This window comes from Mustela lutreola, chromosome X (genome assembly GCF_030435805.1).
Source record: "Mustela lutreola isolate mMusLut2 chromosome X, mMusLut2.pri, whole genome shotgun sequence".
In the NCBI taxonomy this organism is placed as follows: Eukaryota; Metazoa; Chordata; class Mammalia; order Carnivora; family Mustelidae; genus Mustela; species Mustela lutreola.
The window spans coordinates 43,696,728-43,720,960 of record NC_081308.1 but is presented as its reverse complement, the minus strand read 5'-3'; the positions used below and the strand labels follow the sequence as shown (position 1 = coordinate 43,720,960).

Genomic DNA, 24,233 nt, shown 5'->3' with positions numbered 1-24,233 from the left:
CTGCAATGGCTCTCTTTGCCTAGTGTGGGCAGTGTTTCATCCCTGTTTTGTTAATGGGCAAGTTTGGGGCCACACTGGGCTTGAGCTGGGTCAGACCAAGCACTTGTCAAAGCTGCAGACACCAAACTGCAGGATGCTTTCCCCGTGTTGCCCCCTGAAAGGCTTTTGTTAGTAGGCAGGATATTCTCCCTGTGTTGCCCCCCGAGCTTTCATTGGTGGTTGGGCCCTGCTATCAAACCAGATGTCTCCCCCTAGCCGATTGCTGCATTTGTAGTTGAAATGCGTATGTGGTTTTCTTCCCCTCTCTCCAGGGCAGGAGTCACTCTGGATTGACATGTTGGATGGGGTGGGTCTTCTGCTAGGGGTGTGTTGAATGGAGTGGGTCTTCAGGAATATGCAGGGAGCAGGGTGCCTGGTGTTAGCAAGGTGTGTGCTAATCTCTGGGGGAGGAGACCTGTAGCTGCTTTGGAGAATTATTGAGGATGGGTTGAAGGGGGCAGGTCCACAGAAGTGCATGGGGGTGAGGTGTGCTGTTAGCAAGCTAGGTGGAAAGTATTCCTATTTGTTCCCAAAGGTGTCTGTGTATCTAGGCTGGGAGCAGAGGGTAGGAAATAGAACCTTCCAGCTCTTTTGTTCTTGGAGAAGTCTCCTAAGGATCCCTGCCCTCCCAGCCCACATTCTGAGAGTGGTAAATTAATCTCCTTCCTGTATGTACCAATTGTTTTTCAAATTGCTACTTCGATGCTGTATTTCAGTGGAGTTGTTTGTTTTGTTGTGTCTTTAAGGGCAGAAACTCAGTTTTCTACTGCCTTCTAGCTCTTCCAGGGCTGAGCCCACTGACTTTTAAAGTTCTTGGTGTTGAGACTCACTGATTGTAGGAATTTGCAAAGTTAAATCCTCCTGTTTTTCAAAGCCATGTTTTTCATGGGGATTTGTCTTCCCAGTGTGGGTCCCCCATGCCTGAGGTGACTGGTGTGGTGTCTTCTCCTCTCCCTTCTCTGTGCCTGTGGTGTTCCTCCCTCCTGCACAGAGTCTTGTAGGTCAGTTTGGTTCCCAATCACGTCCTTGCCCTTCCTACCACTGTCAGTATGGCCTCTTTTCTATGATTAGCTGTGAATAGTATGTTTTGCCAGTCTTTGGGTCATCTCCAGTGTTATTTACACCAGTGTGGCTTTTATCTAGGTATGTCCATGAGATGAGGTAAGCTTAGGATCCTTCTGTTCTGCCATCTTCCTGGAAGTCCCAGAACCGTCTTTTTAATGAAAGCAAGTGTACCTTTCACTGGAAATCTTTTTCACTGGGAATTGTAAAAGAAAGGGAAGGCTGATAAACCTCTATTATGGGAAAAGTCCAGTTTCATCACATTTCCATCTTTCACCAAATGAAGAGTAACATTATGCATCCTAATACATGTACCATGTAGCTCAGCATGTACCAAGCATCTGCCCACACCTAGACACAAGTGTACACCAAGCATGTATGCACATGGTTGTATAGCAGAACATGTACAAATACATGCTAGAAATATACCCACATTAATTTCTGAAACAAAAATAACAACAACAATAACTAACACTTGTATAGCACCCTGTGCTAGGAAACGTTTAAGGATTTTTAATGCATTAATTTATTTAACCTCCACAATTGCCCTAGAATATAAAAGCACATAGAGGTAAAGTAAATTGTCTCAGGTCACAAACTATTCAGTAATAGAGCAGGAAATCAAGCCATAATCACTCAGTGCATTCCCCAAATACACACATATACAAAGGCAGACACTAGGCACCCATGCAGAAGCACATCCACATCTGTAGGAGCATGCCCATGAAAACACCAATCCAGAAATGTTTAACTTTCCTCAAGTTTGCCAAGTTTGCTCATTTTACAATCAGTCTGACACAAGAAAAATTTGGCAACATACATTGATGCCTGCAGCTGCTCAGAAACAAATGATATCTGTTTGATGCCCTAACACCCTTTGGTCATCTCATCATATCTACCAAGTACTTCTTTCCCCAAACTTTTATTTCATCAACTTTTTTTGCTCAGAGTTCCCAGCCAACAACCACCCCTCCTTACCTCTCACATACCTCCCAGCTCCTCATTCTGTCCTTTCAAGTACTTGTCCCTCATAACAATGCCCTGTCCCCTTCATCCTTATACAGAGTGACATAATGTATGACAAGCTCAGTGTCCTGATTGATATCCTGGCTGAGGAGGCAGCAGTTGAGAAAAGTACTACAGTATATGCAGATGATGCCAAGGCAGATGGAAAACCCTTCATCCCTCAAATAGACCACATAGCCAAGTGCAAGTTGGAGCTGGCCACAAAGGCCCAGAATCTCCAGAAATCCTTGAAGCTCATCATATTTCAAGTTGAACAAGGTAAGGTCCCAGAGTTGTGGTGATTGAAGTAAGGTAAGTGAAGTTTCCGGTGAATGAATTTCTATATAGCAAGGAAGTCCCTTTGGCTGGCCTCTGACTTTTAGCCATGGTACCTTCTCCTGCCTTGGTACCTTTAATATAACCTCAGCCAAGTTTCCCAGAAAGAAGGTAAATCTCCATTCTGCACTGTGAATGTAGTAAACAACCCATTTGCTTCCATTTCTGTAGTTTCCAAGTAGTGGAGATGTAGCCATAATCTTATCACAACTAACCCTCAGCCTGCTCCAACAACACATAAGTCAGATCTATATGTGCAGCTTGTGCCCATGGGACAGAAAAAGGCACCCCTAGTAGGATAGGGATTGAACCTATGAGCTTTGGCACAAGTTGAGCACCTGAGCTATACAAAATATAGGCTGGTAAAAGGAAGGAGACTTCTCAAATATTCTTGGAATAGATGAAACATTTGAATAAAAGGATGGCATGGTCCTAGAGGCTCAAGTCTGAAAAAAAAAAAAAGCCATGTGAGTAAATTAATTAACGAAGAGGTGATCATTGAGACAGAAGAAGAGGGTTTCCCACCTTTTTCCCCTGCACCAGGCCCTGGGCTTCTACTCACATTTACTGGGTGACAGAAAAAGAGTAACCAGTAAAATGGAAAGCTCAGGCATGGTTTTGAAGAGACATGGGGGCAATACTGTAGGAAAACGAAGACTACAAACAGCATTGTCGGGGAGAGGAGATAGTCAACCGGATGTCTCTACTGTTTACCCACACACTGAGTGGCATTAACTATAAAAAAGAGATGCCTAAGAAATGCTCAACATATATAACCAATATTCCTTCCTTTCTTCCTTACTTCCTGCCTCCCTCACCCCTCCCTTCCTTTCTCCCTCTCTCCTCTCCTCCCTCTCTCCCTCCTTTCCTACTTTCCTTTCTCCCTCCCTCCCACCCTTCCTTCCTTCCTACCTTCCCTTTTCCCTTCTTCTCTCCCTCCCTTATTTCCCTCCTACCTTGCTTTCCTTCCCTCCTTCCTTCCTTTTTTCCTTCCACTTTTACTCCATAGTTCTGGATGAGCAAAGCCGACAGACAATATCGGTTAAGAACTTCACTTCAACATTCTCCCTGGAAGATGACTCAGAAGATATTCGCCAGATGAGCCCAAGACACCGTAAGGATCTTTCTTTCCCTTTCTTATTCTAGTCTTCATCACTGTCTTCGAGTTCCCAGAGAATAAGGATGTGTTCTCATGCATCTTTCTTTAGCCATAATCCTACTCTGTAGTAGATATCCCTCCCTCTTTCCCAGAAACCTCACAGTATATGATCCCCTGTCAACATCCAGAAGTAATGACCTCATTAGGTACTTTGAAAGGACAGCCTGATGACACCCAAGATTTGAACCTGTTTTCACTGCCAGCAAGCAAGCAGCTTAGTTTTAATATTCTCTCAGAGAAAGTCCCTGTCCATCTAAGATGATCCCTCTTTGGATTGAAAACCTTGATTATAATCTAAGAAAAAGTCACTGAGTTTGACCCTGGTCCCACATAGAAAATAGGGTGAAATGCAAGTGAGGGGAAGGGCTTTCTTGTTTGTATCTAACAGCAAGGTGATGTCTTTTGTGTCTAGGTTCTCGTCTTGGCACTTTGTCTTCTATATCTTCTCTCAAAAGTGAAGACCTAGATAACCTCAATTTAGAGCACTTACATTTTACACCAGAAACTATGTAAGTATTTGGCCCTACCACCATTTTATAACTTCCTTCTTTCTCTGGTTAAAACAATAGTCTAAAGATATCTAGAGTCAAATCTGGACTCCACTTCCTAGTTGTGTGAGCTTACAAAAGTAATTCAACCTTAGTCTCTCTTTATAAATTGAAGATAATTGTAGAATTAGCCACATTTGTTCCTTGTGTTTTACTTGCATTGAACAGTGCTCAGCACCCATAGTTAAGTGCTATATGTGTTAACAGTAATTACTGTTATTCTTATTATAAATACTTAATAAATTTTAGCTATTGTTATTTCAAAGGATCTGTTTTTCCACTGTTGCTTTGAACAGTAAATAATTGGAGGCGCTAAAAAATAAATGAGCACTAATGGGACTAGTTACAAAATTTAAGGGCATCTTTTTCATTAGCCCTACCTGTTTAAAATATTCCCAGCAGCCAGGTTCCACCACATTCTCCTTTTGAGTTCCATTAAGAAGATAAGTTTGGACATCAGCTAGAGAAACTCCAATCTCCAGACTGCAGTTGAGGGAGGCAAATCTCATGTGTGAAAGATGTGGGGTCAGTTTTGTAATGAATAAAAAAATTATCTATGATTGAGTAACTGAACTGTACTCATTTTCAGTTTCTTAAAAGAAGGACACAGCTGGCAATTATTTCAGTTAACTGCAGCTTCTCATTTATTTCTATCTCCAACCCTACACCCCTCTACTTCAACACTGGCTTCATGTCTGAAGTCTCATGGACCTACCTTATGAGTTTTAATCAGTGGTATACTGCCAAATGTTTTTGGTTTTGGGGTTTTGGGTTTGTTGTTGTTGTTTTGGTTTGTGGTTTTTGTTTTGTTTTGTTTGTTTGTTTGTTGCCAAGTGTTTAACAACCAGCTCTCCAGGGGAAAAAAGTCCTGAATTATTCCTGGTACAAACCCTCCCACCATGACCTATTTCGAGCTACTGATATAATTCCATTGAAGGCAGAACTGGGATAATAGGCATAATCAGCTTATATGAGCTGGTCCTAACTGGCTCCAACATACTACCAGTTTTGATGCTGACACTCAAGATGGATGCAGAAGAATAAAAAAAAAACTGCCTGGCTTTTTTGGCTGTGTGTATTTCTACCCTCTTTTATCAGTCTTCTCCCTCAAATGTGTAGTCACTTTGCCCTTTGATGTGAAAGTGCTACAAAGGAGTTCAGACATCTCTGAAAACAGTAGTGTAGACTTCACTTTCATCATATATTTTTATCTGAGATACTTAAAAGTTCTTTATTCAAATAAGTCAATTACTATTGCCCTCTATTATATGTGAAGAACATATTGACCATTCATATCTAGTGGCCTCCAAAGATGATTTCTTTATTATGAATTCTAATCCCACTGAATCCTCCCACCTGGCTGGGTGCACTTTCTTAAAGCAAACAAGCTAGTTGTTAACACAATGATCTATATGTGCCTGTCGCAAATATAAGTCTCGTGCCCAATGTAGGGGAGGCCCTCCCTTAGTGGTTTTCAATCATGCAGGTAAAGCCTCCAGCTTAATGATAATGGCACTTCTTTCTTGCACCAATGTCTGTCCTCTTCTTTCCTTTGGCTAATTTCAGACGTTTCAAAGAAAGATGTGTCATGAACAACTATTTTGGAATTGGACTGGATGCTAAAATTTCTCTCGAATTCAACACCAGAAGAGATGAACACCCAGGGCAATACAAGTAAGGAAAAGAAACTTCCCTCCCTACATGCAAACACACAATTACAATATGCACATATATTCCTACATCCCCTACCTTTCAGATAACCAAGAGAAAGAAAGAGGTTCTTTAGAAGTAAAACTCGCTGGTCCCAACATTAGCCTAGTGGGGGGGCTTGCTCTAAATGTTGACCTGATTTGTGATGACTCTGCACTGGCATCCTGAACTCAGGGCTACCTACATCGTTTAGACCAATAGACTGCTGTGTAACACAGCTCCTGGTGTTACTGCTATTGAAAACGGATTACACTGACACGATTCAGCAAATTTTCTACTTTTGTTCTGTCTGTGAGAGCTTGACCAGGTCCTAGTAGGGGCTTAAGTCTGTTTTTGCTTGGCAGGGCTACAAATTATCAAAGCTTGCCCTGCTGTGTCTTGGTGTTCCTAACCTGGTTCCCCTGGATCCATTGATTTTACCCAATCTGGTGTTATGTTACTTGGCACCCTTTAGTAATTTTGTACTAAGGTGGCCTCAGAGTCCTTGTAAATTGAAACTACAAGAAAAAAAGCATGCACCCCACAACCACCCCTGCCACCTGCCACCAGAACCTCTTTCTCAGAGCATACCTAGGCTGAGAATCAAGTACATTATCAGATATGTGCTTTGCAAATATTATTTTCTGGTTGCTTGTCTTTTTTATGACTCATTTTATAGTAAACATTTTTAAATAGGTATGTGTAGATGTACACAGAAGAAGGTTTATAATTATAAAACAATGTTACCAGTAATTTTTTCATAGGGATTCAACTGCAGGGTGATTTTCCTTTCTACTTTATATATTTATTTTTTTAATTATTGTAGTATAATTGATATATAATCTTATATTAGTTTCAAGTGTACAACGTATTGATTCAGCAATTCTATACATTGCTCAATGCTCACCAGGATAAGTGTAGTTACCATCTGTCACCATACAATACTATTAAGATATTATTGACTCCATTCCCTATGCTGCATATATCATCTCTGTGACTTATTTGTATTATAACTGGACGTTTGTACCTGTTAATCCTCTTTATCTATCTTGCTCATCTCCCCACCCATGTCCCCTCTAGCAACCACCAGTTTGTGCTCTGTATTTATGAATCTTTTTCTGTTTTGTTTTGTTTTTAGTTTCCACATTTAAGTGAAATTATACAGTATTTGTCTTTCTCTGTCTGACTTATTTCACTTAGCATAATACTCTCTGGGTCACAAATGACAAGATTTCATTCAGTTGCTTGTCTTTTTTTGTTGTCATCTGTCTTAATTTTCTTAAAATAAAAAAAAAGTTTTTAATTTTGATGAGTTCCAAATGATCAATTGTTTTCTTTCATGGACCATGCTTTTGATGGCATATCTAAACAGTTTCACCTAATCTAAGGTCTCAAAAATTTGCTCCTAAGTTTTCTTCTAAAATTTGTGTTGTTTTGCTCTTATAGTTAAGTCTATGATCTGCTTTGAGTTAGTTTTATGAACAGTGTGATGCAAGGTTCTAAGTTCATCTTTTTGCATGTGAAGATCCACTTAGCACAGCACCATTTTTGAAGCTATCCTTTTCCCCAAGGAATTGTGTTGGCACCTTTGTCAAAAATCAATTGATGAGAAATGTAAGATTTTTTTCTAGACTCTCACTTCTGTTTCATTTTTCTATATGTCTATCTTTACACTGTCTTAATAACTGTAGGTTTATAGTAAGTTTTGAAATTGGAAGATGAAAGTCCTTCAACTTAGTTCTTTTTCAGAATTGTTTTGGTTGCTCTAGGTATTTTGAATTTCCATTCAACTAAACTCCTATTTTTATAGATGAGGAAACTAAAGTGACCAGAGAACTTATGGTTTAAAACAAGAGTCCAAATAATTTTTTTAAGATTTTATTTATTTATTTGACACAGAGAGAGTGAACAAGAAAGGCAGAGACAGAGAGCAAGCACAAGCAGGGGGAAAGGCAGGCAGGGGAGAAGCAGGCTCCCAGCTGAGCAAGGAGCCCAACATAGGGCTTGATCCCAGGATCCTGGCATCATGACCTGAGCTAAAGGCAGCTGTTTAACCAACTGAGCCACCCTGGCACCCCAAGAGTCCAAATAATTTTGTGCTAGCCTTCTTACATTTCAAAACTCATGCCTTGTAGTAACTCATTGTGGCTCTACTTTAAAAGCTCATAGTATTCACCTTATTTTATTTTTCATTCCCTTCCCCTGTGTTCATCTCTATTGTTTCGTAAATTCCATATATGAGTGAAATTATATTGTATTTATTTTCGCTGACTGACTTATTTTGCTTAGCATAATACCCTCTAGTTCCATCCATGTCATTGCAAATGGCAAGATTTCATTTTTTTTGATAGCTGAATAATATTCCATTATATAAATATATACACCCCACATCTTCTTTATCCATTCTTCTGTTGATGGACATCTGAGATCTTTCCATATTTTGGCTATTGTAGACGTTGCTGCTATAAACATTGGTGTGCATGTGCCCCTTCATATCACTATGTTTGTATCCTTTGGATAAATACCAAATACATATAGAAAAATGAAACAGAAGTGAGAGTCTAGAAAAAAATCTTATATTTCTCATCAATTGATTTTTGACAAAGGTGCCAACACAATTCCTTGGGGAAAAGGATAGCTTCAAAAATGGTGCTGTGCTAAGTGGATCTTCACATGCAAAAAGACGAACTTAGAACCTTGCATCACACTGTTCATAAAACTAGCAATACTAATTGCTAGGTCATAGGGTAGCTCTATTTTTAAACAGAGAGGGAGACAAATCATAAGGGAGTCTTAACTATAGGGAACAAACTGAAGGTTGCTGGAGGGGAGGCAGGTAGAAGGATAGGGTAACTTGATGGGCATTAAGGAAGGCATTTGAAGTAATAAGCACTGAGTATTGTATGCAACTGATGAACCACTGAATACTACCCCTGAAACTAATAATAATAATAATATAATAATATAATAAACACAATATAAATTGTGTTTAAATTTTAAAAATTAAAGAAATAAGAGAGTGAGTGAGTGAAGAATTTGGGAAGTAAACTGAGTTCAAGGGTCATACTTCTAAATTGCCTTGATGACTACCAAGAGGAAGCTTGTGCAATGGAAGAATATATCTCATTATACAGTACATGGAATAATAGTAACTATAAAATACAACACTTCTATTACTTTTTTTAGGCATCCACATCATAATCAGGCATAAAAGCTTAAGGTCTGGAATACTATACAAGAATAACAAAGAATGATTATGTACTGTATTTATTAAAATATACATACATCTGATTTAATATCAGTAAAAGAATTAAAATAGTAAAAAAAAAAAAAACTCATAGTAAACCCTATCCAAACTCTATAGTGATTGTAAGCCCCTGCCTGTTTTTATCAGAGATCTTAAGTCAGTAGAACCCTGACCTTCCCACCTCCACCCTAAGTCTCCTGACATCCTTTGCCTGTCCCATATTCCCTCTACTGGCTCCTCTACGATCTGCCTTGTATACTTAGCTCTATTCTATGGCACTGGTTTAATATACAGGTTTTGAAAAATCCTTTCACTTTGCCAGAAATTTTACATTTCAAATATATTGCAGTATAAGAGTCATATGCTTCAAATGAAATTGATCTCAAGCTGCTGAAATTTTATGCTCCTGGAATAGCACTTGCCAGACTAGCTGGTGTGTATAAACCAGTTATGCTCATAGTTTAAGAATTTGCTTTCTGAATATAGCCTGTGTCTTCCAAGTCTGGGCTGATATCAGAATCAAGGAAAAGTAACAAACTGAGGTGATTCTGAGGCTTCCAGAGGGTCAGGAACCCATTTCAATAGGTATTTGCATAAGGATTCAAGTTACGTTACACTAGCATCCCCTCTTGTGTCCAGTTACCATTCGACATGACTCCTCTCTATAAGAAGACACTTGAAGATGGTACTGGCACAAATATAGACACATAGATCAATGGAACATAATAGAGAGTCCAGAAATAAACCTATGATTATATAGTCAAATAATCTACAACAAAGGAGGCATAAATATGCAATAGGAAATGTCTCTTCAACAAATGATGTTGGGAAAACTGGACAGCTACATGCAAAAGAATGAAACTGGACCACTTTCTTACACCATACATAAAAATAAACTCAAAATGGATTAAGGACCTAAGTATGAGACCTGAAACCATAAATATCCTAGAAGAGAGCTCAAGCAGTAATTTCTCTGACATAGGCTGTAACAACATTTTTTTAGGTATGTCTCCTCTGGCAAGGAAAAAAAAAAGGAAAAATAAACCTTTGGGACTACATCTAAATAAAAAGCTTTTGCACAACAAAGGAAACAATTAGCAAAACAAAAAGATAATCTACTCAATGGAAGAAGATATTTGCAAATGATATATCCAATAAGGGTTGGTATCCAAAATATAAAGAATTTATGCAGTTCATCACCAGAAAAACAAATAATCCAGTTAAAATGGGCAGAAGATGTGAACAGACATTTCTCCAAAGAACACATACAGATGGCCAACAGATACATGAAAAGATGCTCGGTATCACTAATCATCAGGGAAATGCAAATCAAAACATCAATGAGATAATGTCTCACACTTATCTGAATGGCTACAGTCAAAAACACAAGAAACAAGTGTTGACGAGGATGTGGAGAAAGGAGCCCTCTTTCACTGTTGGGAAGGCAAGCTGGTGCAACCACTCTGGAAAACAATATGGAGTTTCCTCAAAAAATTAAACATAGAATTATCATATAATCTAGTAATTCCACTCTGGCTATTTACCCAAAGAAAATGAAAACACTAAATCAAAAAGATATATGTATCCTTCTGTTTATTGCAACATTATTTACAATAGCCAAGATATGGAAACAACCCAAGTGTCCATCCTTAGATGAATGGATAAAGATACCCATTCCATAGATATACAATGAAATATTACTCAGCCATAAAAAATAATGAAATCTCGCCATTTGCAACAACATGGTTGAATCTAAAGTGTATAATACTAAATGAAATAACTGAAAGACAAATACCATATGATTTCATTTATATGTGGAATTTAAGAAACAAAACAAATGAACAAAGAGAAAATAGACAAACCAAAAAATAAACTCTTAAGTATAGAGAATAAATTGATGGTTACCAGAGGGGATGAGTATAATAGGTGATGGGGTTAAAGAGTGCACTTGTCATGAGCACTGAGTAATGTGTAGAATTGTTAAATCACTATATTGTACACCTGAAACTAATAAAACACTTTACGTTAATTATACTGAAATTAAAAAAAAAATTTTTTTAAAAAAAGGAAGGCACTTGAGGAAAAAGTTGGTGTTTCCTCTTGCTTTTCTTCATTTATATTATTCACCTTCTGACTACCTTTCTCTACCCTTTCCTCCCTATAGTAGCCGCTTTAAGAACAAGATGTGGTATGGCCTTCTGGGGAGCAAGGAACTTTTCCATCGCTCTTACAGGAAACTAGAAGAACGCGTACACCTGGAGGTGAGTGGAAAAAGGGGCAGTACTTCCTAGACATGTAGAAAGGAAATCTCATTACTTTGGGAATAAGCTTTCCCCTTTATCTTTGGCTCTCCCCAAGCTTTAACTCTGATCTTCCCTCACAGCTTATGGGAGGAAGGCATAAAGACAGATTTCCATTTTATGGATAAGAAAAATGATAACATGAAGATAAAACAGAGCTCTTCCCCCATCTCTGTAAATGTCCCTCTGCACTGGTATCTGAACGGCTAACCAATGAGAACTACACTTTTCTTTCAGTGTGATGGAGAAGCTATCTCCTTGCCAAACCTGCAGGGCATTGTAGTGCTCAACATTACCAGCTATGCTGGAGGTGTCAACTTTTGGGGAAGCAGCACAGCAACTGCAGTGAGTATGGAACAAGGAACAGGGAAGGAAAAAGGCTTGACCCCCTATAAGGTCTCTCAGAAAGGGTTGCTGGAATGACTGGTATAGAAAGTAGACAGTGGGGGAATGGGAGATAGACTGGGGACGTTTATTAGCTCAGTTATGTGATCAGGGGTTTTTTTTTTAAAGGCAATTACAATCCCAGAACACAAGAATCAACAACCAAAGACCTCAGGATCAGATCAATTCTTAGGTGTTGCCTAGACTTTGAATTTTCTATTCCTCAAGACTGAAAGATCCTTAAAAGTTTTCTCTTCTCCAAGGAGTTCTGTCAATAAAACCACCTGGGAAATTGGCCATGAGTCCTTTCTTCTGAGCTCACCCAAGAAGATCATGAGGACAGTGGGACTGACCTTGGGGATTTATGATGCTAGATTGGACAGGGAGGAACAAGCTAAGAGTTGTAATCTCAAAACGGGTTAAAAACTGTGATCTTGGTGCCCTTTTCCCAGATTGGTTTCCTGACCTCATCTTTCCCCTTTTAATATGTAGTTTTTCCATTCTTCATGAGCTAGAAAAATTCTAACCAGGAGCCTTCACAGCATATGTGCTTGTGATAGTCAGGGTATGGTTTCTCGAAGGTGGGATATGTGACCCAGTTTTTCCTCCTCAGGAATATGAGCCTCCTGCAATAGATGATGGGAAGCTGGAGGTAGTGGCTATCTTTGGTTCTGTACAAATGGCAATGTCCCGTATCATTAACCTGCATCATCATCGCATCGCCCAGGTAGGCAAGGGTTGGGTGGGCACCAGAAAAGTTTGGGCTTTGAGCTACAACTTAAAATGTGGAGTAGTCCCACAAAATAACTGGGTCTAAGAGTGCCAGGGTGGAGAGAGGTTATCTGGTGGGTGGTAAGCATGCTGGCTAAGGTTGGAGACAGAAGTCATAGGGTCCAAAAGGAGCAAAAAGCCCATAGGAAACAGGTGTTTTTCCCTGAGATAATCTGATTCACATCCATGCCAGTCCTGCTTCAGATACACATTAAGGCCATTACTGTGAGATTATCATATTGATCTGTAGTAGTGGCCTCATTTTTCTCCTCCATGCTCCCTCTTCTCTGGCAGTGCCATGAGGTGATGATAACCATTGATGGTGAAGAAGGTATCCCAGTGCAGGTGGATGGAGAGGCCTGGATTCAGAGGCCAGGCCTTATCAAGATTAGATACAAGAATGCTGCCCAAATGTTGACAAGAGATCGGGTAAGAAAGTCTCACCTTTCTCTTTTATTGTCTCCTCTATAGCTGTCACCTTTTACACCAGACACTTAGAATCAGAATGCAGATGGGTAGTACTTGGGAATTACATTTGTCAATAAGCTTTCTGAGACATTCTATTATATACAGACATTTGCAAACCACTCTCCAAGACAGTGAGACAGGAAGTTCTCTCCTTTGGTTTTGGACAAAGTTGTTCCTCTCCCACCACTGCACAGAGAACTAAATGCCTCAAATAGCTATGGAGATATCTCCTTCAACAAGAGATTCTTCATTGAATATGGTCTTTAAGTTCCTCTAAGATTGAAAATGTTGCATTTGCAAATGCCACCTACTGCAGTCAAACCATCTAAAGCTAGAAAGAAGCCATTATTGATCAGATGTTCAGCACCTGGAACTTTTCTTCCACTCTGACCCATGAACTATCCATAGAAATAACAATAGAGAAGGGAGGGGAAGTCTGGTTTACAAACAGCCTACTTTGTGCCGGGCACATGTATTCTCTCAAGTAGGTCCTCCCACCAATCCTGTGAGGTAGATACTCTTGTGCCTATTTTACAGGTGAGGAAAATGAAAACCAGACAGGTTAAATAATGTGTGCTAAAAATCACACAACCAGTGAGTGACAGAAGCACAATTCAAAATTAAACTATGTATGTCTGGCTCTAGAGTCCATCACAACAGGAGCACCTGGGTGGCTCAGTTTGTTGAGCAGCTGCCTTTTGACTTAAGTTGTGATCCTGGGGTCCTGGGATCAAGCCCCATATCAGGCTTCACACTCAGCAGGACATCTGCTTCTACCTTTCCTATCTCTCCTTCTGCCCCCACTTTTCCTGCTCACTTCTCTCTCAAATAAATAAATAAATAAATAAAATCTTTTTAAAAAATGCATCATAACATATGGCCTAGATTTGGGAAAGAAAGGAACATGAAAGATGCACCATTGTTGTATGATTATGATACTCTCATATAGGAGCATCTAGAAGGTTAACATCTATCTGACTGAAGCATGTGATCCCAAGACACATCACAGTAACAATAAAAATTAACAGTGCCTAGTAAGAAAGGGACAGTGAATAAAATGAAGGATAGATGTGGAGGTTTGTAGATGAGTGTATAGAAGAATGAGTGGGGTCACTTTCTCCTTTACCCATTATCCCCACAAATATCAGACTCACAAACAGATTTGTCAAGTACCCTCTAAGCTATAGTGATCATCAGGATCTGCCACTATCTTTATTTTCAGGACTTTGAGAACTCAATGAAAATGTGGGAGTGCAAGCATGGTGAAATTCAAGCTGCCTCTCAACCTCATCTGGACTCCCAGGAATCTCAGGATAGCCTCTCTGATGAGGAATATGCCCAAATGCAGCACTTAGCTCGACTTGCAGAAAACCTCATCAGCAGGTAAGCAGACTGGTCCAGATACAGGGTGGGATTCCCAAGAACAGTTAGGGAGAAGTTAACCTGTGTCTGTTGGCTCCTAGGGAGCCTGGCCTCAGAAAGGAGTCTTTCCCAGAGCTCTGAAGATTGGCAGGGACGCTGACGATCCAGGGAGGATCTTTGTGCTCAGCAATAAGCCAGTTTGGACCTCTTCCTTTAGCCCCAGAGGTTCATTTGATCTCCTGATGCCCCAAACCCAGAGGACTAAGAATATTTATACTTGCCCTTAAATATCAAGAGGGCCTCAGAGTTCTTGGAGTCAGCTTCCCTTCTCTAGCCTGGCCTCCCACTCTCCCAAAGTACCCGGTATCTAATTCAGGTGACATAAGGATGGACAAAGACAAATACCTAGAAAAGATCAGAAACATTTTCTGGCCTAGTTAGCTACCCAACCCAGGTACCCAGGCTCTTATTTCTACCTTTGTCTCAACCATCTCCAGCACCCCAAGCCAGAAGATTTTTTAAAATTTCCAGACCCATTTATTTGTTCTTGCTTTATTACAGACTTACTGACCTGAGTAAGGTCCACCAGCATGTGTCTGTTCTCATGGACTCTGTGAATGCCAGTGCTAACATCCTGAATAATATATTTTACAGCCAAGATAGTGGCAATGAGGCAGGTGCAGCTTCCTGCATTCCCAATGAGGTAAGAAAGGAAGGGGCAGATGAAGAAAAAGAGTCAAACCAAGTAGGAAAGGGGATGAAAGTGAAGAAAAGTGAGCCAGAGGCTGGGTGGAGAAACTGGGCAAATGATATGGCAGGAAACTGATCGATAGAATAGACAGGGAATAGAGGTATTCCTTAACTCGTTAAAAATGAAAGTGGCTACTGGGGAAATTCCATAGCAGATTTCATCAGCCTGAGAGCTAGCCCTTTTCCTGAGAGCTATCAACAATACTGGCCTCGTGGGAGAAATAGCCAATGGATAGAGAGAAACTTGGCATTGGAACTTCCTCATCCCAAGTGGATGCCTGTATAAACTCTTATAGTGATGCCTGCCATGGAAACCTGAGCACCAGGCTGCCTTGGTTTCCCTCTTGAGGGAAATTTCCAGATTGGGATATTTGATGTTAAATGTGCTGACCCATGACTTTACCCACTGCCAGAAAATTTAAGTGATTCTTTTAAAAAAGTAACTTTAGTGGTAGACAAACAATACAAAAGAGCCACATATAGGATCAAGGCTGCCTAAAATTTGGATTGCCTATTTATTTTCAACCAGACTTAGTTGGTGGAGGCCTGGAGCTCAAAGCCCAGAGTTCTGAAAAGGGTGGTTGGGCCTAATCTCACCTCCCATGGGAAAGGAGGTTTTAGTGTAGCAGCAACAAGTAGCCTCAGATTTACTTTCTGGTTTACATATTTCCTATTTTACTATATCCACTGCAGTCGATCAATGGTGCCAAATGCCAAGGTGTGCTACACCACTTTGTAGAACACACAAATACAGCTGTACCAGTAGTTCACAGCTCTGGTTATGTCAGTTCTGATTGGCTGATGTCCATGCTGTACTAGTTGTGCTATATTTTGAATATTACTTTTTCACCTATGGCAACATCCTACTAGCCTGCTCCTAGCTTCCTACAGAAAAGCCAGCTGCATGCCTACTAACCAACAACTCCTCCGTCTTTGTCCTTTCCCTTCCTTTCTTTTCCTTTCTTCTCTCAGACTCTAAGCAGAAATGATGCAGTAGATGTTACATTTAGTCTTAAAGGGCTCTACGATGACACCAAAGCTTTCCTGGATGAAAACTTGGTGAGTGGAGGGGGTTGGAATGAGGGAGGGCAAAGTGTTCCATCTGAACATGGTTATGGTCTACGCTTGGTTCTAGGGTGTTGGAAGACATGTAGAACATTTTGGCCAGGTGCTTACCTGGTAGTCCCTGTTTGTCATCCTCACCCAGGATTATTGATTGTTATTGATTGTGTCAACTCACCATTATGCTAATCCATAGTGACTACCATATCCTTGAAGAAAAGTCTCTCCCTCTCCTTTGGTAAATGTCTCCTAGGTCCAGACCAGGCCAATCAAAAGTAGGGTGTTCTCATTATACTTCACACAGGTTCAGTAGAAGGGGGTGAACTCTTTTGGGCTGCTCTATATCTCCCAAGTTTCCATATACCTTTGTCACCATATGGGAAGACAATACAGACTAGTGGGAAGCACTAGGTTCAAATCTCTGATCTGCCACTCATTAATTCCATTCATTTCATAAGGTTGCTCTAAGAAAGTGCTGATACCTTGGTAACTTAAAACAACAGAAATTTCTTGTCTCACAGTTTTGGAGGCTAGAAGCTGAAATCAACATGTCATCAGGGCCATATTCCCTCTGAAACCTGTAGGCAAATCCTTCCTTGCCTTTTCTAGCTTCTGGTGACTTGCCAGCCATCTTTGGTGCTCCTTGGCTTGTAGATGCATTACTCCAATCCTCCATCTTTACATGGTATTCTCCATGTGTCTCTGTCTTCACATGACCATCTTCTTATAAGGAAACCAGTCATATTGGATCAGGTACCTACCCTACACCAGTATGGAGTATGGCATCCGCAAGGATGGCATTTCCAAATAAGATCATTTTCTTAGGTTCTGGGGGCTAGAATTTCAACATATCTTTCTTGTGGTGGGGACACAATTGAATCCTTAACACTAGCTGTGTGAAGCAACCTCACATCTCTGGGTCTTGGTTTCTTTATCTATGAAATAGTAATTGTAATCTCTACATCTCCAGGTTGTTGTGAGAATTAAATTAACTATTGTATATTAAGTGCATAGCTGGCCTGGCACTAGTAGCAGCCTGATACATGGTAGATTTTATTCATGTTAGGGAAAATGGACTGAAGCTCAGTTTTTGAGCTACAAGAATAGTTGAATGGTTCTCATAATGCAAACCCTATAGGCACACTTGACGAGTGTGCTCTGATGAGTCAACTGATCGTGACCACCCCACTTTTGGGTTGGCTGCTAAAGCCCTGAGGCAGGTGCTATTCTTGCCTCTCATCTAATTAAGGTTTATTTGAAGAGGGGTGTCTGAGTTGATATTGCAAGAAGTGCATCCATTTCCCCTTTTCCATTTGCACATCTAATTGGCACACTGCACAGGTGGCAAAGTGGCTAAAGCAATCAGGCCAGGCCTTCCCAGCATCTGAGCCCCAAGCTAGAATCTTTCAGCCTTAAACAACAACAACACAAGTACCTTCTATATATAGGCAGAGCTCAGTCGCCTTGCAATCCGAACAGCAGGAAATATGAGATCTTGGCCTCTCATTGCCATTCAGGCTTTCTTGAAGCTCATGGCATGAAAGTTGGTTTGTGCCAGCCAACAACCCAAATTGAGCATATACCACACTTAATACAGGTTGAGGATATGATAAGGACCCCCACACCCATACACACATCCAAATGAGACCAGGGGCAGGCAGCAGCTAAGAATGATCATGTATCTCCAAAAAGGCTACGTCAGAGGTGTCATGGAAATAAAGCTTATTTCATTTTGGTGTTATTATTCTTTCCCTTGAAGAAGGAGGGCAGTAAGCAGCTCAGTGTCAGAGGGATATAGATTTATGATGAAGTAAATCCTACCCAGTAACCGCCACTTTCTTTATTTGGAAACCTCACTTATACTATGGCCAGTGATGTGTTAGAACAGAAACCAAGAAATAAGCAATGAAGTCTTCTGAGTCAGTTCACACACACAATTACCTCAGAGAGTCCTGAACAAGGTCTCCTATAGAGCCAGAAGGATACGAGAATAGAGCATGAGACTCAAACCCACGACCTAGAATTTTTCAAAGCCTGAGTCCCTGTATGCTAAACAGGAAGTCATTAAGAAGCCATTTTTTTCTCCTATTATGATTAGAAATGATTTTCCAGGGCTCTAAATCCTTCTTTCTCCTATGTGGCTTTGGGTTTGACTACAAAACCCCTTTTGAGCATTGCTGGTAAGTATGCCCTTTCTCCCTTACCTTGAAGTGATAGCCATTTCTACCTGACATGTGCTATCCTCCATCTTACCCCCATGTGCACACACATGTTCTGTGCATCTGAGATACTCTGTGCTGTCTTAAATCATTAGTTGTAAAGCAAAAGATTATTTGTCAGCACTGACTTGTTTTTCTCTCATATCCTATTCTGATTGACCATAATCTCCAATCCCATCCCCCACCTATTTACCTGCCATCCATTTTGTGATAGTTGGCAACACTCCATTTATGGCTGGAGCATCAAGTGGCCCATGCACAGCTAGAAGCCACATGAGTGCCAGATTGAAAGAGTATATGACAGGGAGGAGAGGTGAGGCCAAGTTAGGTGGGCTGGAAAGTATGTCAGGGCTGATGATAGCAACATGCATCTGTTCTCTCAAATCACCATTTAATGGAACACAACTATCTCAGCTATGTTGCGGGTCCAGGACTTGGTTCTTCTGAGTTGGAAGATGGTCCCAGAAGAATTCATTTTAACTCTCACATGGACTGTACAGAGTTCATCCTGTGGGTTATGGGGATTATTAGGGAATGCTTAAGCTTTGTTTCCTGAACCTGTAAGACAAGCCATCTGGATCATATTTCTAAATTACAAAGAGAGACTAGCTAGGGGCTAAAGCACAGCTTGGGGGGCACCTGGGTGGCTCAGTTGGTTAAGTATCTGCCTTTGGCTCAGGTCATGATTCCAGGGTCCTGGGATCAAGTCCCACATTGGGCTCCTTGCTTGGCAGAAAGCTTGCTTCTCCTTCTGCCTGCCACTCCCCCCGCTTTCCCTGCTTGTGCGCTCTCTCTCTCTCTCTCTCTCTCTCTCTATATATATATATATATATATATCTTTTTGACAAATAAATAAAATCTTTTAAAATTAATAGATAGATAAATAGATGATAGATAGATAGATGATAAAGAGATAAGTAAAGAGAGAAACACAGCTTGGGGAGGCAGACCCTCTTTGACAGAAAGGGAAAATTTAAGCCAGTCTCTATCTAGCCTTCTCCTTACTTCACAAAGGAGCCTTTAAATTATGGTAACTGTATAATAAAGATTTCCCCCAGCATCTAACCACCTCACATATCTTTCCTGGGCACTGTGGTATATAGGATGGGCTATAGAGTTAAACAGATCTGAGGTTCTATCTAGCCACATGATCTTGAGCACCAAACTTCTTTGAGTCTGTTTTCTTGTCTATAGAGAATAGTATTATAAAGTTGTTGGGAAGATAGAATGATATCATGTATGCAAAATTCCTGGTATGCAGCATGTACTAGAAATTGGTAGCTGTTATTTAGGGGGACAATTAGATGTCTCTGGTGACTTGAGGGTCAGGGGTAAGACCCTTCTTCTGGACCCTGAGCTGTAGGGGTATAACTCAAGTGATCATTGATACTGGTCAAAGGCCTCTCTGCTTGCCAGACTGTTAGCATGCCCAGCCCCAAGGAAATTACCACAATATGGTTGTTTCCTAGATCTCCCTATTTAGAAAGAGCTAGCTATACCTTTCACTAATCCCATGACCAAAGGAGATACAAGTTGGCACCCTGTGGTCTCGTGGACACTAGCATGGTGGCCTGGGAGTGTAGGAGAGAGCCAGACCTTATGAGGGCAAGGTGTTGGGCATTGGATACTCACTCTTTTTCTTGTCTTTACCAGCTGAGAAATGCTGAGGATGAGGCCACACTTCAAACTGCCCTGGAAACCATGAATAAGGAGCTTGAAAAGCTATCCGAGATTGACTGGATGAATTCAATCCTTGTTCCAGAGGTGTGTTAACTGGGGATTAGGAAATAAAGAGGAAGAGGTCTTCTTCCTTGGTTCCTTCCAGTGTGGGCCAGTACACAGTGACTGATGTAGCAGAAGGTGTCCAGTAGTGTCTTTCAGCTTGAGCTTGAAGGAATGCCCTCCTCCCATCTCCTCATCATAAGCAGAGAGGACATGGTAGAAAGCACATTGAAAAATTAGATGACCATGGGAAAAAAAAAACAAAAACAAAAACAAAAGAAGAGCTACTCTGTGGCAGGAGATGATCGGCAAAGAACAAACAAGATTGGTTTTTTCATACTGTCCTCTGGTCACAATTCCCCCTCCCTGCCCAATACCTGCTACTAGGAACTGGATTTCATCTGCCACATACCATTATGGCCAATACCAGTTGTTTGCAGCCATGTGAGTGGTTAAAACACCTCTCTCTGCTGATTCCTGTCCCTCCCACTCTGGGAGGATAGCAGGCTCAGTGCCTTCCCTTAGCAGGTGTGTGGTTTAAAAGAAAATCAAGCATGGCAAGAGTGGCTGCAGTATAACTGTGAGGATACTGTCATTTTTGGAGAGTCCGATCAGGAAGAGGAGGAGGACAGGTTTATACTCTCTCTAATGGAGAGGATTGCAGGTATAAATATCTTGAAAAGATAAAAGTCCCAATGTTTCTTGGAAAGTGTTTGGCTGGATTTTCTGGCAACAAAGTTAACCTGGGAATTATGCTTTACCAAGATCAGTGGTGAAATAAGCACACGTTAGCAGGAATGAGAGGGCTGGGAGGCTAAGCGGGAATTAAAGAGCCTGCATGATCTGTAGATCAGAGAACCCACATTCATAATTAAGAGCTATGTAGGGAGAACCCTCTTTGCATTCCAGACAGGGAAGAAGGTGGCCTGTGAGGTAGGTTCTTCTCTTTGTGAAGGTACTTGACCAAGGAAGTTTGCTTTAGCTCATCAAACCAATTGCTTTTTTTATTTCTAATTCGTGCAGAGGTGCCATTCAAGCTAGCAGTGGTCCTAGCAATCTCACCCTTCCAATCCCTAGCCACATGTCCTCAGGCAAAATATTTTACCTCTCCAAGCCATTGCTTCCTCATTTCTAAAATAGGGATGATAATAGCCACTTTTATTAGCACATTTCTAAAATAGGGATGATAATAGCCACTTTGCAAGGTTGTTTGGGGGCTTATATGAGAACAATTATTAAAGTATTTAGCAAGGAACAGGCACAGAGTGGGATCTTGGTAAAGATCATTTGCCCTCGTAGGGCAAGGGACTAGTCTCCCACATTGGGATGGATAGCACATCTATCTGCTTTATGCAGCCATCCTTGTTCGCCAATTTACTAGGCCTCTAGGAATTGTTTCTCAATGCTAGGCAACTAATTCTGACCTTCCTTTTGCTATGGTTTTCCAGGAAAAATCTTCAGACACTGACAGTAGAAGCACCAGAATGAAAGTTAAATTCCCCAAGTTGGGGAAGAAGAAGCTAGAAGAGGAAGACAAGCCTAAATCAGGCCAAGGAGTCCAGGGTTTTTTTGGTAAGTGTTCCCATTCCACAAGCATAGTGGTCATGAAGACTTCCCCAACAGCCGGGTACTTCCCAGGGACCTAGAGCTCACATTAGAAATGTTCATGGAGGGGCAACAGGGTGGCTCAGTGGGTTAAGGTCTCTGCCTTTGGCTCAGGTCATGATCCCAGGGTCCTGGGATTGAGCCCCACATCAGGCTCTCTGCTCAGTGAGGAGCCTGCTTCCTCCTCTCTCTCTGCCTGCCTCTCCACCTACTTGTGATATCTCTCTCTATCAAATAAATAAATAAAATATTTTTTTAAAAAAAAGAAATGTTCATGGATATGGTGGTAATGGAGGAGATGGGCTGGGAGCCAACCTTAGACAATTCCAAGCAGCCTCTTAGACAAAGTGTGAGTTAAGTGATATGGACAGTGGGAAGACCCTGAGAAGGAACCCTGCTATGTGGTCTCTGTGATACCGATAGCTGAAGAGAAAAATGAGACCAGGCAGTCACTTTTCTGCTTGACCCATTCATGTCCTTGGTTGATAAAGTATGATAAAATAGTCATACTTAGATCACTCTCCCAATCAAATACAGCTACAAGCTTTGTGTGTGTGTGTGCTCCAGAAAGCAATATAGTTTGAGATGGGTTGAGATATCAGTGCTAGGCACCTACAGGGTGAAGAATAGTTTCTATGACTTATCTAAACACTGTTTTTCCTTATCTCTAAATCCCTAGAGATGCAATTTTTCTGTTTCATTTTTTGAATTTTGGTTCCATCCCTTCTTTGGAGTTGGAATTAAGCATAATTGATATGTCAGTGGGGCTCAAAAGAAGGTTCTCCTAGAGTTGTCAGCTACACCAATTCTGATGTCAATGGTCTCTATTAAATTTTGGGCCTAGATAACCTGGAAGCTTGAGAGATATACCAACAGTGGACATGGGGGAGGGGAAGGGAAGGAGGGTGGCTGTTTGTTTGTTTCTGAGGAAATGAGAATTTGCAGATGCCAAGAGAGAATTTCTTGGATCAAGCTCAGGTTTCGTCCAACTAGTTCGATTTCCTAAGAATCTTCTGGTTGGGAGGAATGGTATTTCAAAGTCTTTCAGAAGACTCTGAAGGGGTCAATAGCACTTCCACAGATTATCATGTTCAGAGAACTCATCCCATTTGTGTTTGGCTCACATGGTAACAGCTGGTATTCTTGGATGATTTAGAGATGGTTGGTACAATAACAACAAACCAGTCTAGCTCCTAACAGACTCTTTGTTGGCTCTCTTTCGGGTCCATACATTTGGGTATCTGACAATATGCTAACATTATTTCTATACTTGTTTTTTCTCTAAAGGACGTTTGTGGCATCACAGAAGTCATGAAGATAAAGCAAAAGATGATGATCCTCCAACATAATCAATTCAACTGTAGTCCTTAAAAGCTGGAAGGAGAACTCACAATGTTTGGAATTCCACTACAAAACTCTGAAAACCTCAATATGGGCTAGACTAAATTATTTCAGAATAAACATGAGCACCACCAAGAAAGATCTTCCAATTCTTCACACTAATATGATTTTCCTGGACTCAATCAGGTCTCCTTAGAGGTTTACATTTTCTCATTGGCCAAAGATTCTTGTTCCGAGTTGTTTTGTTCAGTTCTCCTTCTCTGTGCATCTTGAGCAACTACAGTTTTTAACTGGGATGAGCTCATTATGAATGGCCTGGGATCTACAAAGGATTCAAGAAAGTTCACCTCTTCAGGGAATCTGGGAACAGTTTTCTCTGATAAGCAGAGAAACTGCTGATGCTAGGGAATGAATGAAAGAAAGAAATACTCTCAGGGAGATAAGGAGAGGGATGAGGACAGCCAGGCTTGGTTGTTTCTCCCCCAATCCCTGCCAGTTGCAACTTGTAACTTCAGGAGGTCTCTTCTACTTGGCTTATTAAGATGAAAATTAGGTCCTGGGGGCTTGTCCACTTGCCTGTTACAATGACCATGTGAAATCGTTTCTTGTAGACATGGTAACTGCTTTCTCTGCAAACCCTTTGTGTTTTTCCATGTGTGCATGTATGTCTTTGCACATGTCTAGGTGGTGCTCTGGTGGCTGGGTGGGCCCATTGATTGGAACTCACCTCTATGGCAACCATATAGGATCCCCTGCTACTGCCTTGACCCTAGTCTGCATGCCTCCATGGAGTGTTTGCCTGCATTCTCGCTGGATTTTTTAACTAAATGTTTTGCCGCTGTGCTGCAGTATAGATTATGTACAGAGACATAAAGATGTATATATATATATTTTTTTTCTTTTTAAGAACTGAAAATACAACTCAACCTCTAAGTGACCCTCTAATTTATTGTGCTAACCCAGGAGTCCCTCCCCACCCTGATCCCATCCCCCACTCCCATTACCCTACACACACACATGCCTCTACCAACTGCCCTAGTTCTTGGTGGAGCTTCTAATCTTTTGGTGCATTTTCAGCGTCTTAGAAGTGGCTGGGATCTACCTATAGCCCAGCTGATTCTATCTGACACCCTCCCCCACCGTAAAATTCTGAGCCAGGCCACA

At 41.0% G+C, this 24,233-nt stretch overlaps 1 protein-coding gene across 1 annotated transcript in view; it reads left to right on the top strand.

Annotated features, from left to right (window-relative positions):
- Nucleotides 1–23,184, top strand: part of DGKK (diacylglycerol kinase kappa) — a 163,971-nt gene extending 140,787 nt beyond the window's left edge. Inside the window, exons 15-28 of the mRNA XM_059157839.1 lie at nucleotides 2,166–2,385; nucleotides 3,452–3,556; nucleotides 4,014–4,110; nucleotides 5,716–5,823; nucleotides 11,250–11,346; nucleotides 11,623–11,730; nucleotides 12,383–12,496; nucleotides 12,835–12,969; nucleotides 14,231–14,391; nucleotides 14,932–15,073; nucleotides 16,093–16,179; nucleotides 20,055–20,165; nucleotides 21,572–21,695; nucleotides 23,016–23,184. Of these exons, the coding sequence (XP_059013822.1) occupies nucleotides 2,166–2,385; nucleotides 3,452–3,556; nucleotides 4,014–4,110; nucleotides 5,716–5,823; nucleotides 11,250–11,346; nucleotides 11,623–11,730; nucleotides 12,383–12,496; nucleotides 12,835–12,969; nucleotides 14,231–14,391; nucleotides 14,932–15,073; nucleotides 16,093–16,179; nucleotides 20,055–20,165; nucleotides 21,572–21,695; nucleotides 23,016–23,077 (1,671 nt within the window). The 3' untranslated portion in view covers nucleotides 23,078–23,184. The remainder of the gene's footprint in view (nucleotides 1–2,165; nucleotides 2,386–3,451; nucleotides 3,557–4,013; nucleotides 4,111–5,715; nucleotides 5,824–11,249; nucleotides 11,347–11,622; nucleotides 11,731–12,382; nucleotides 12,497–12,834; nucleotides 12,970–14,230; nucleotides 14,392–14,931; nucleotides 15,074–16,092; nucleotides 16,180–20,054; nucleotides 20,166–21,571; nucleotides 21,696–23,015) is intronic.
- Nucleotides 23,185–24,233: the final 1,049 nt, after the last annotated feature.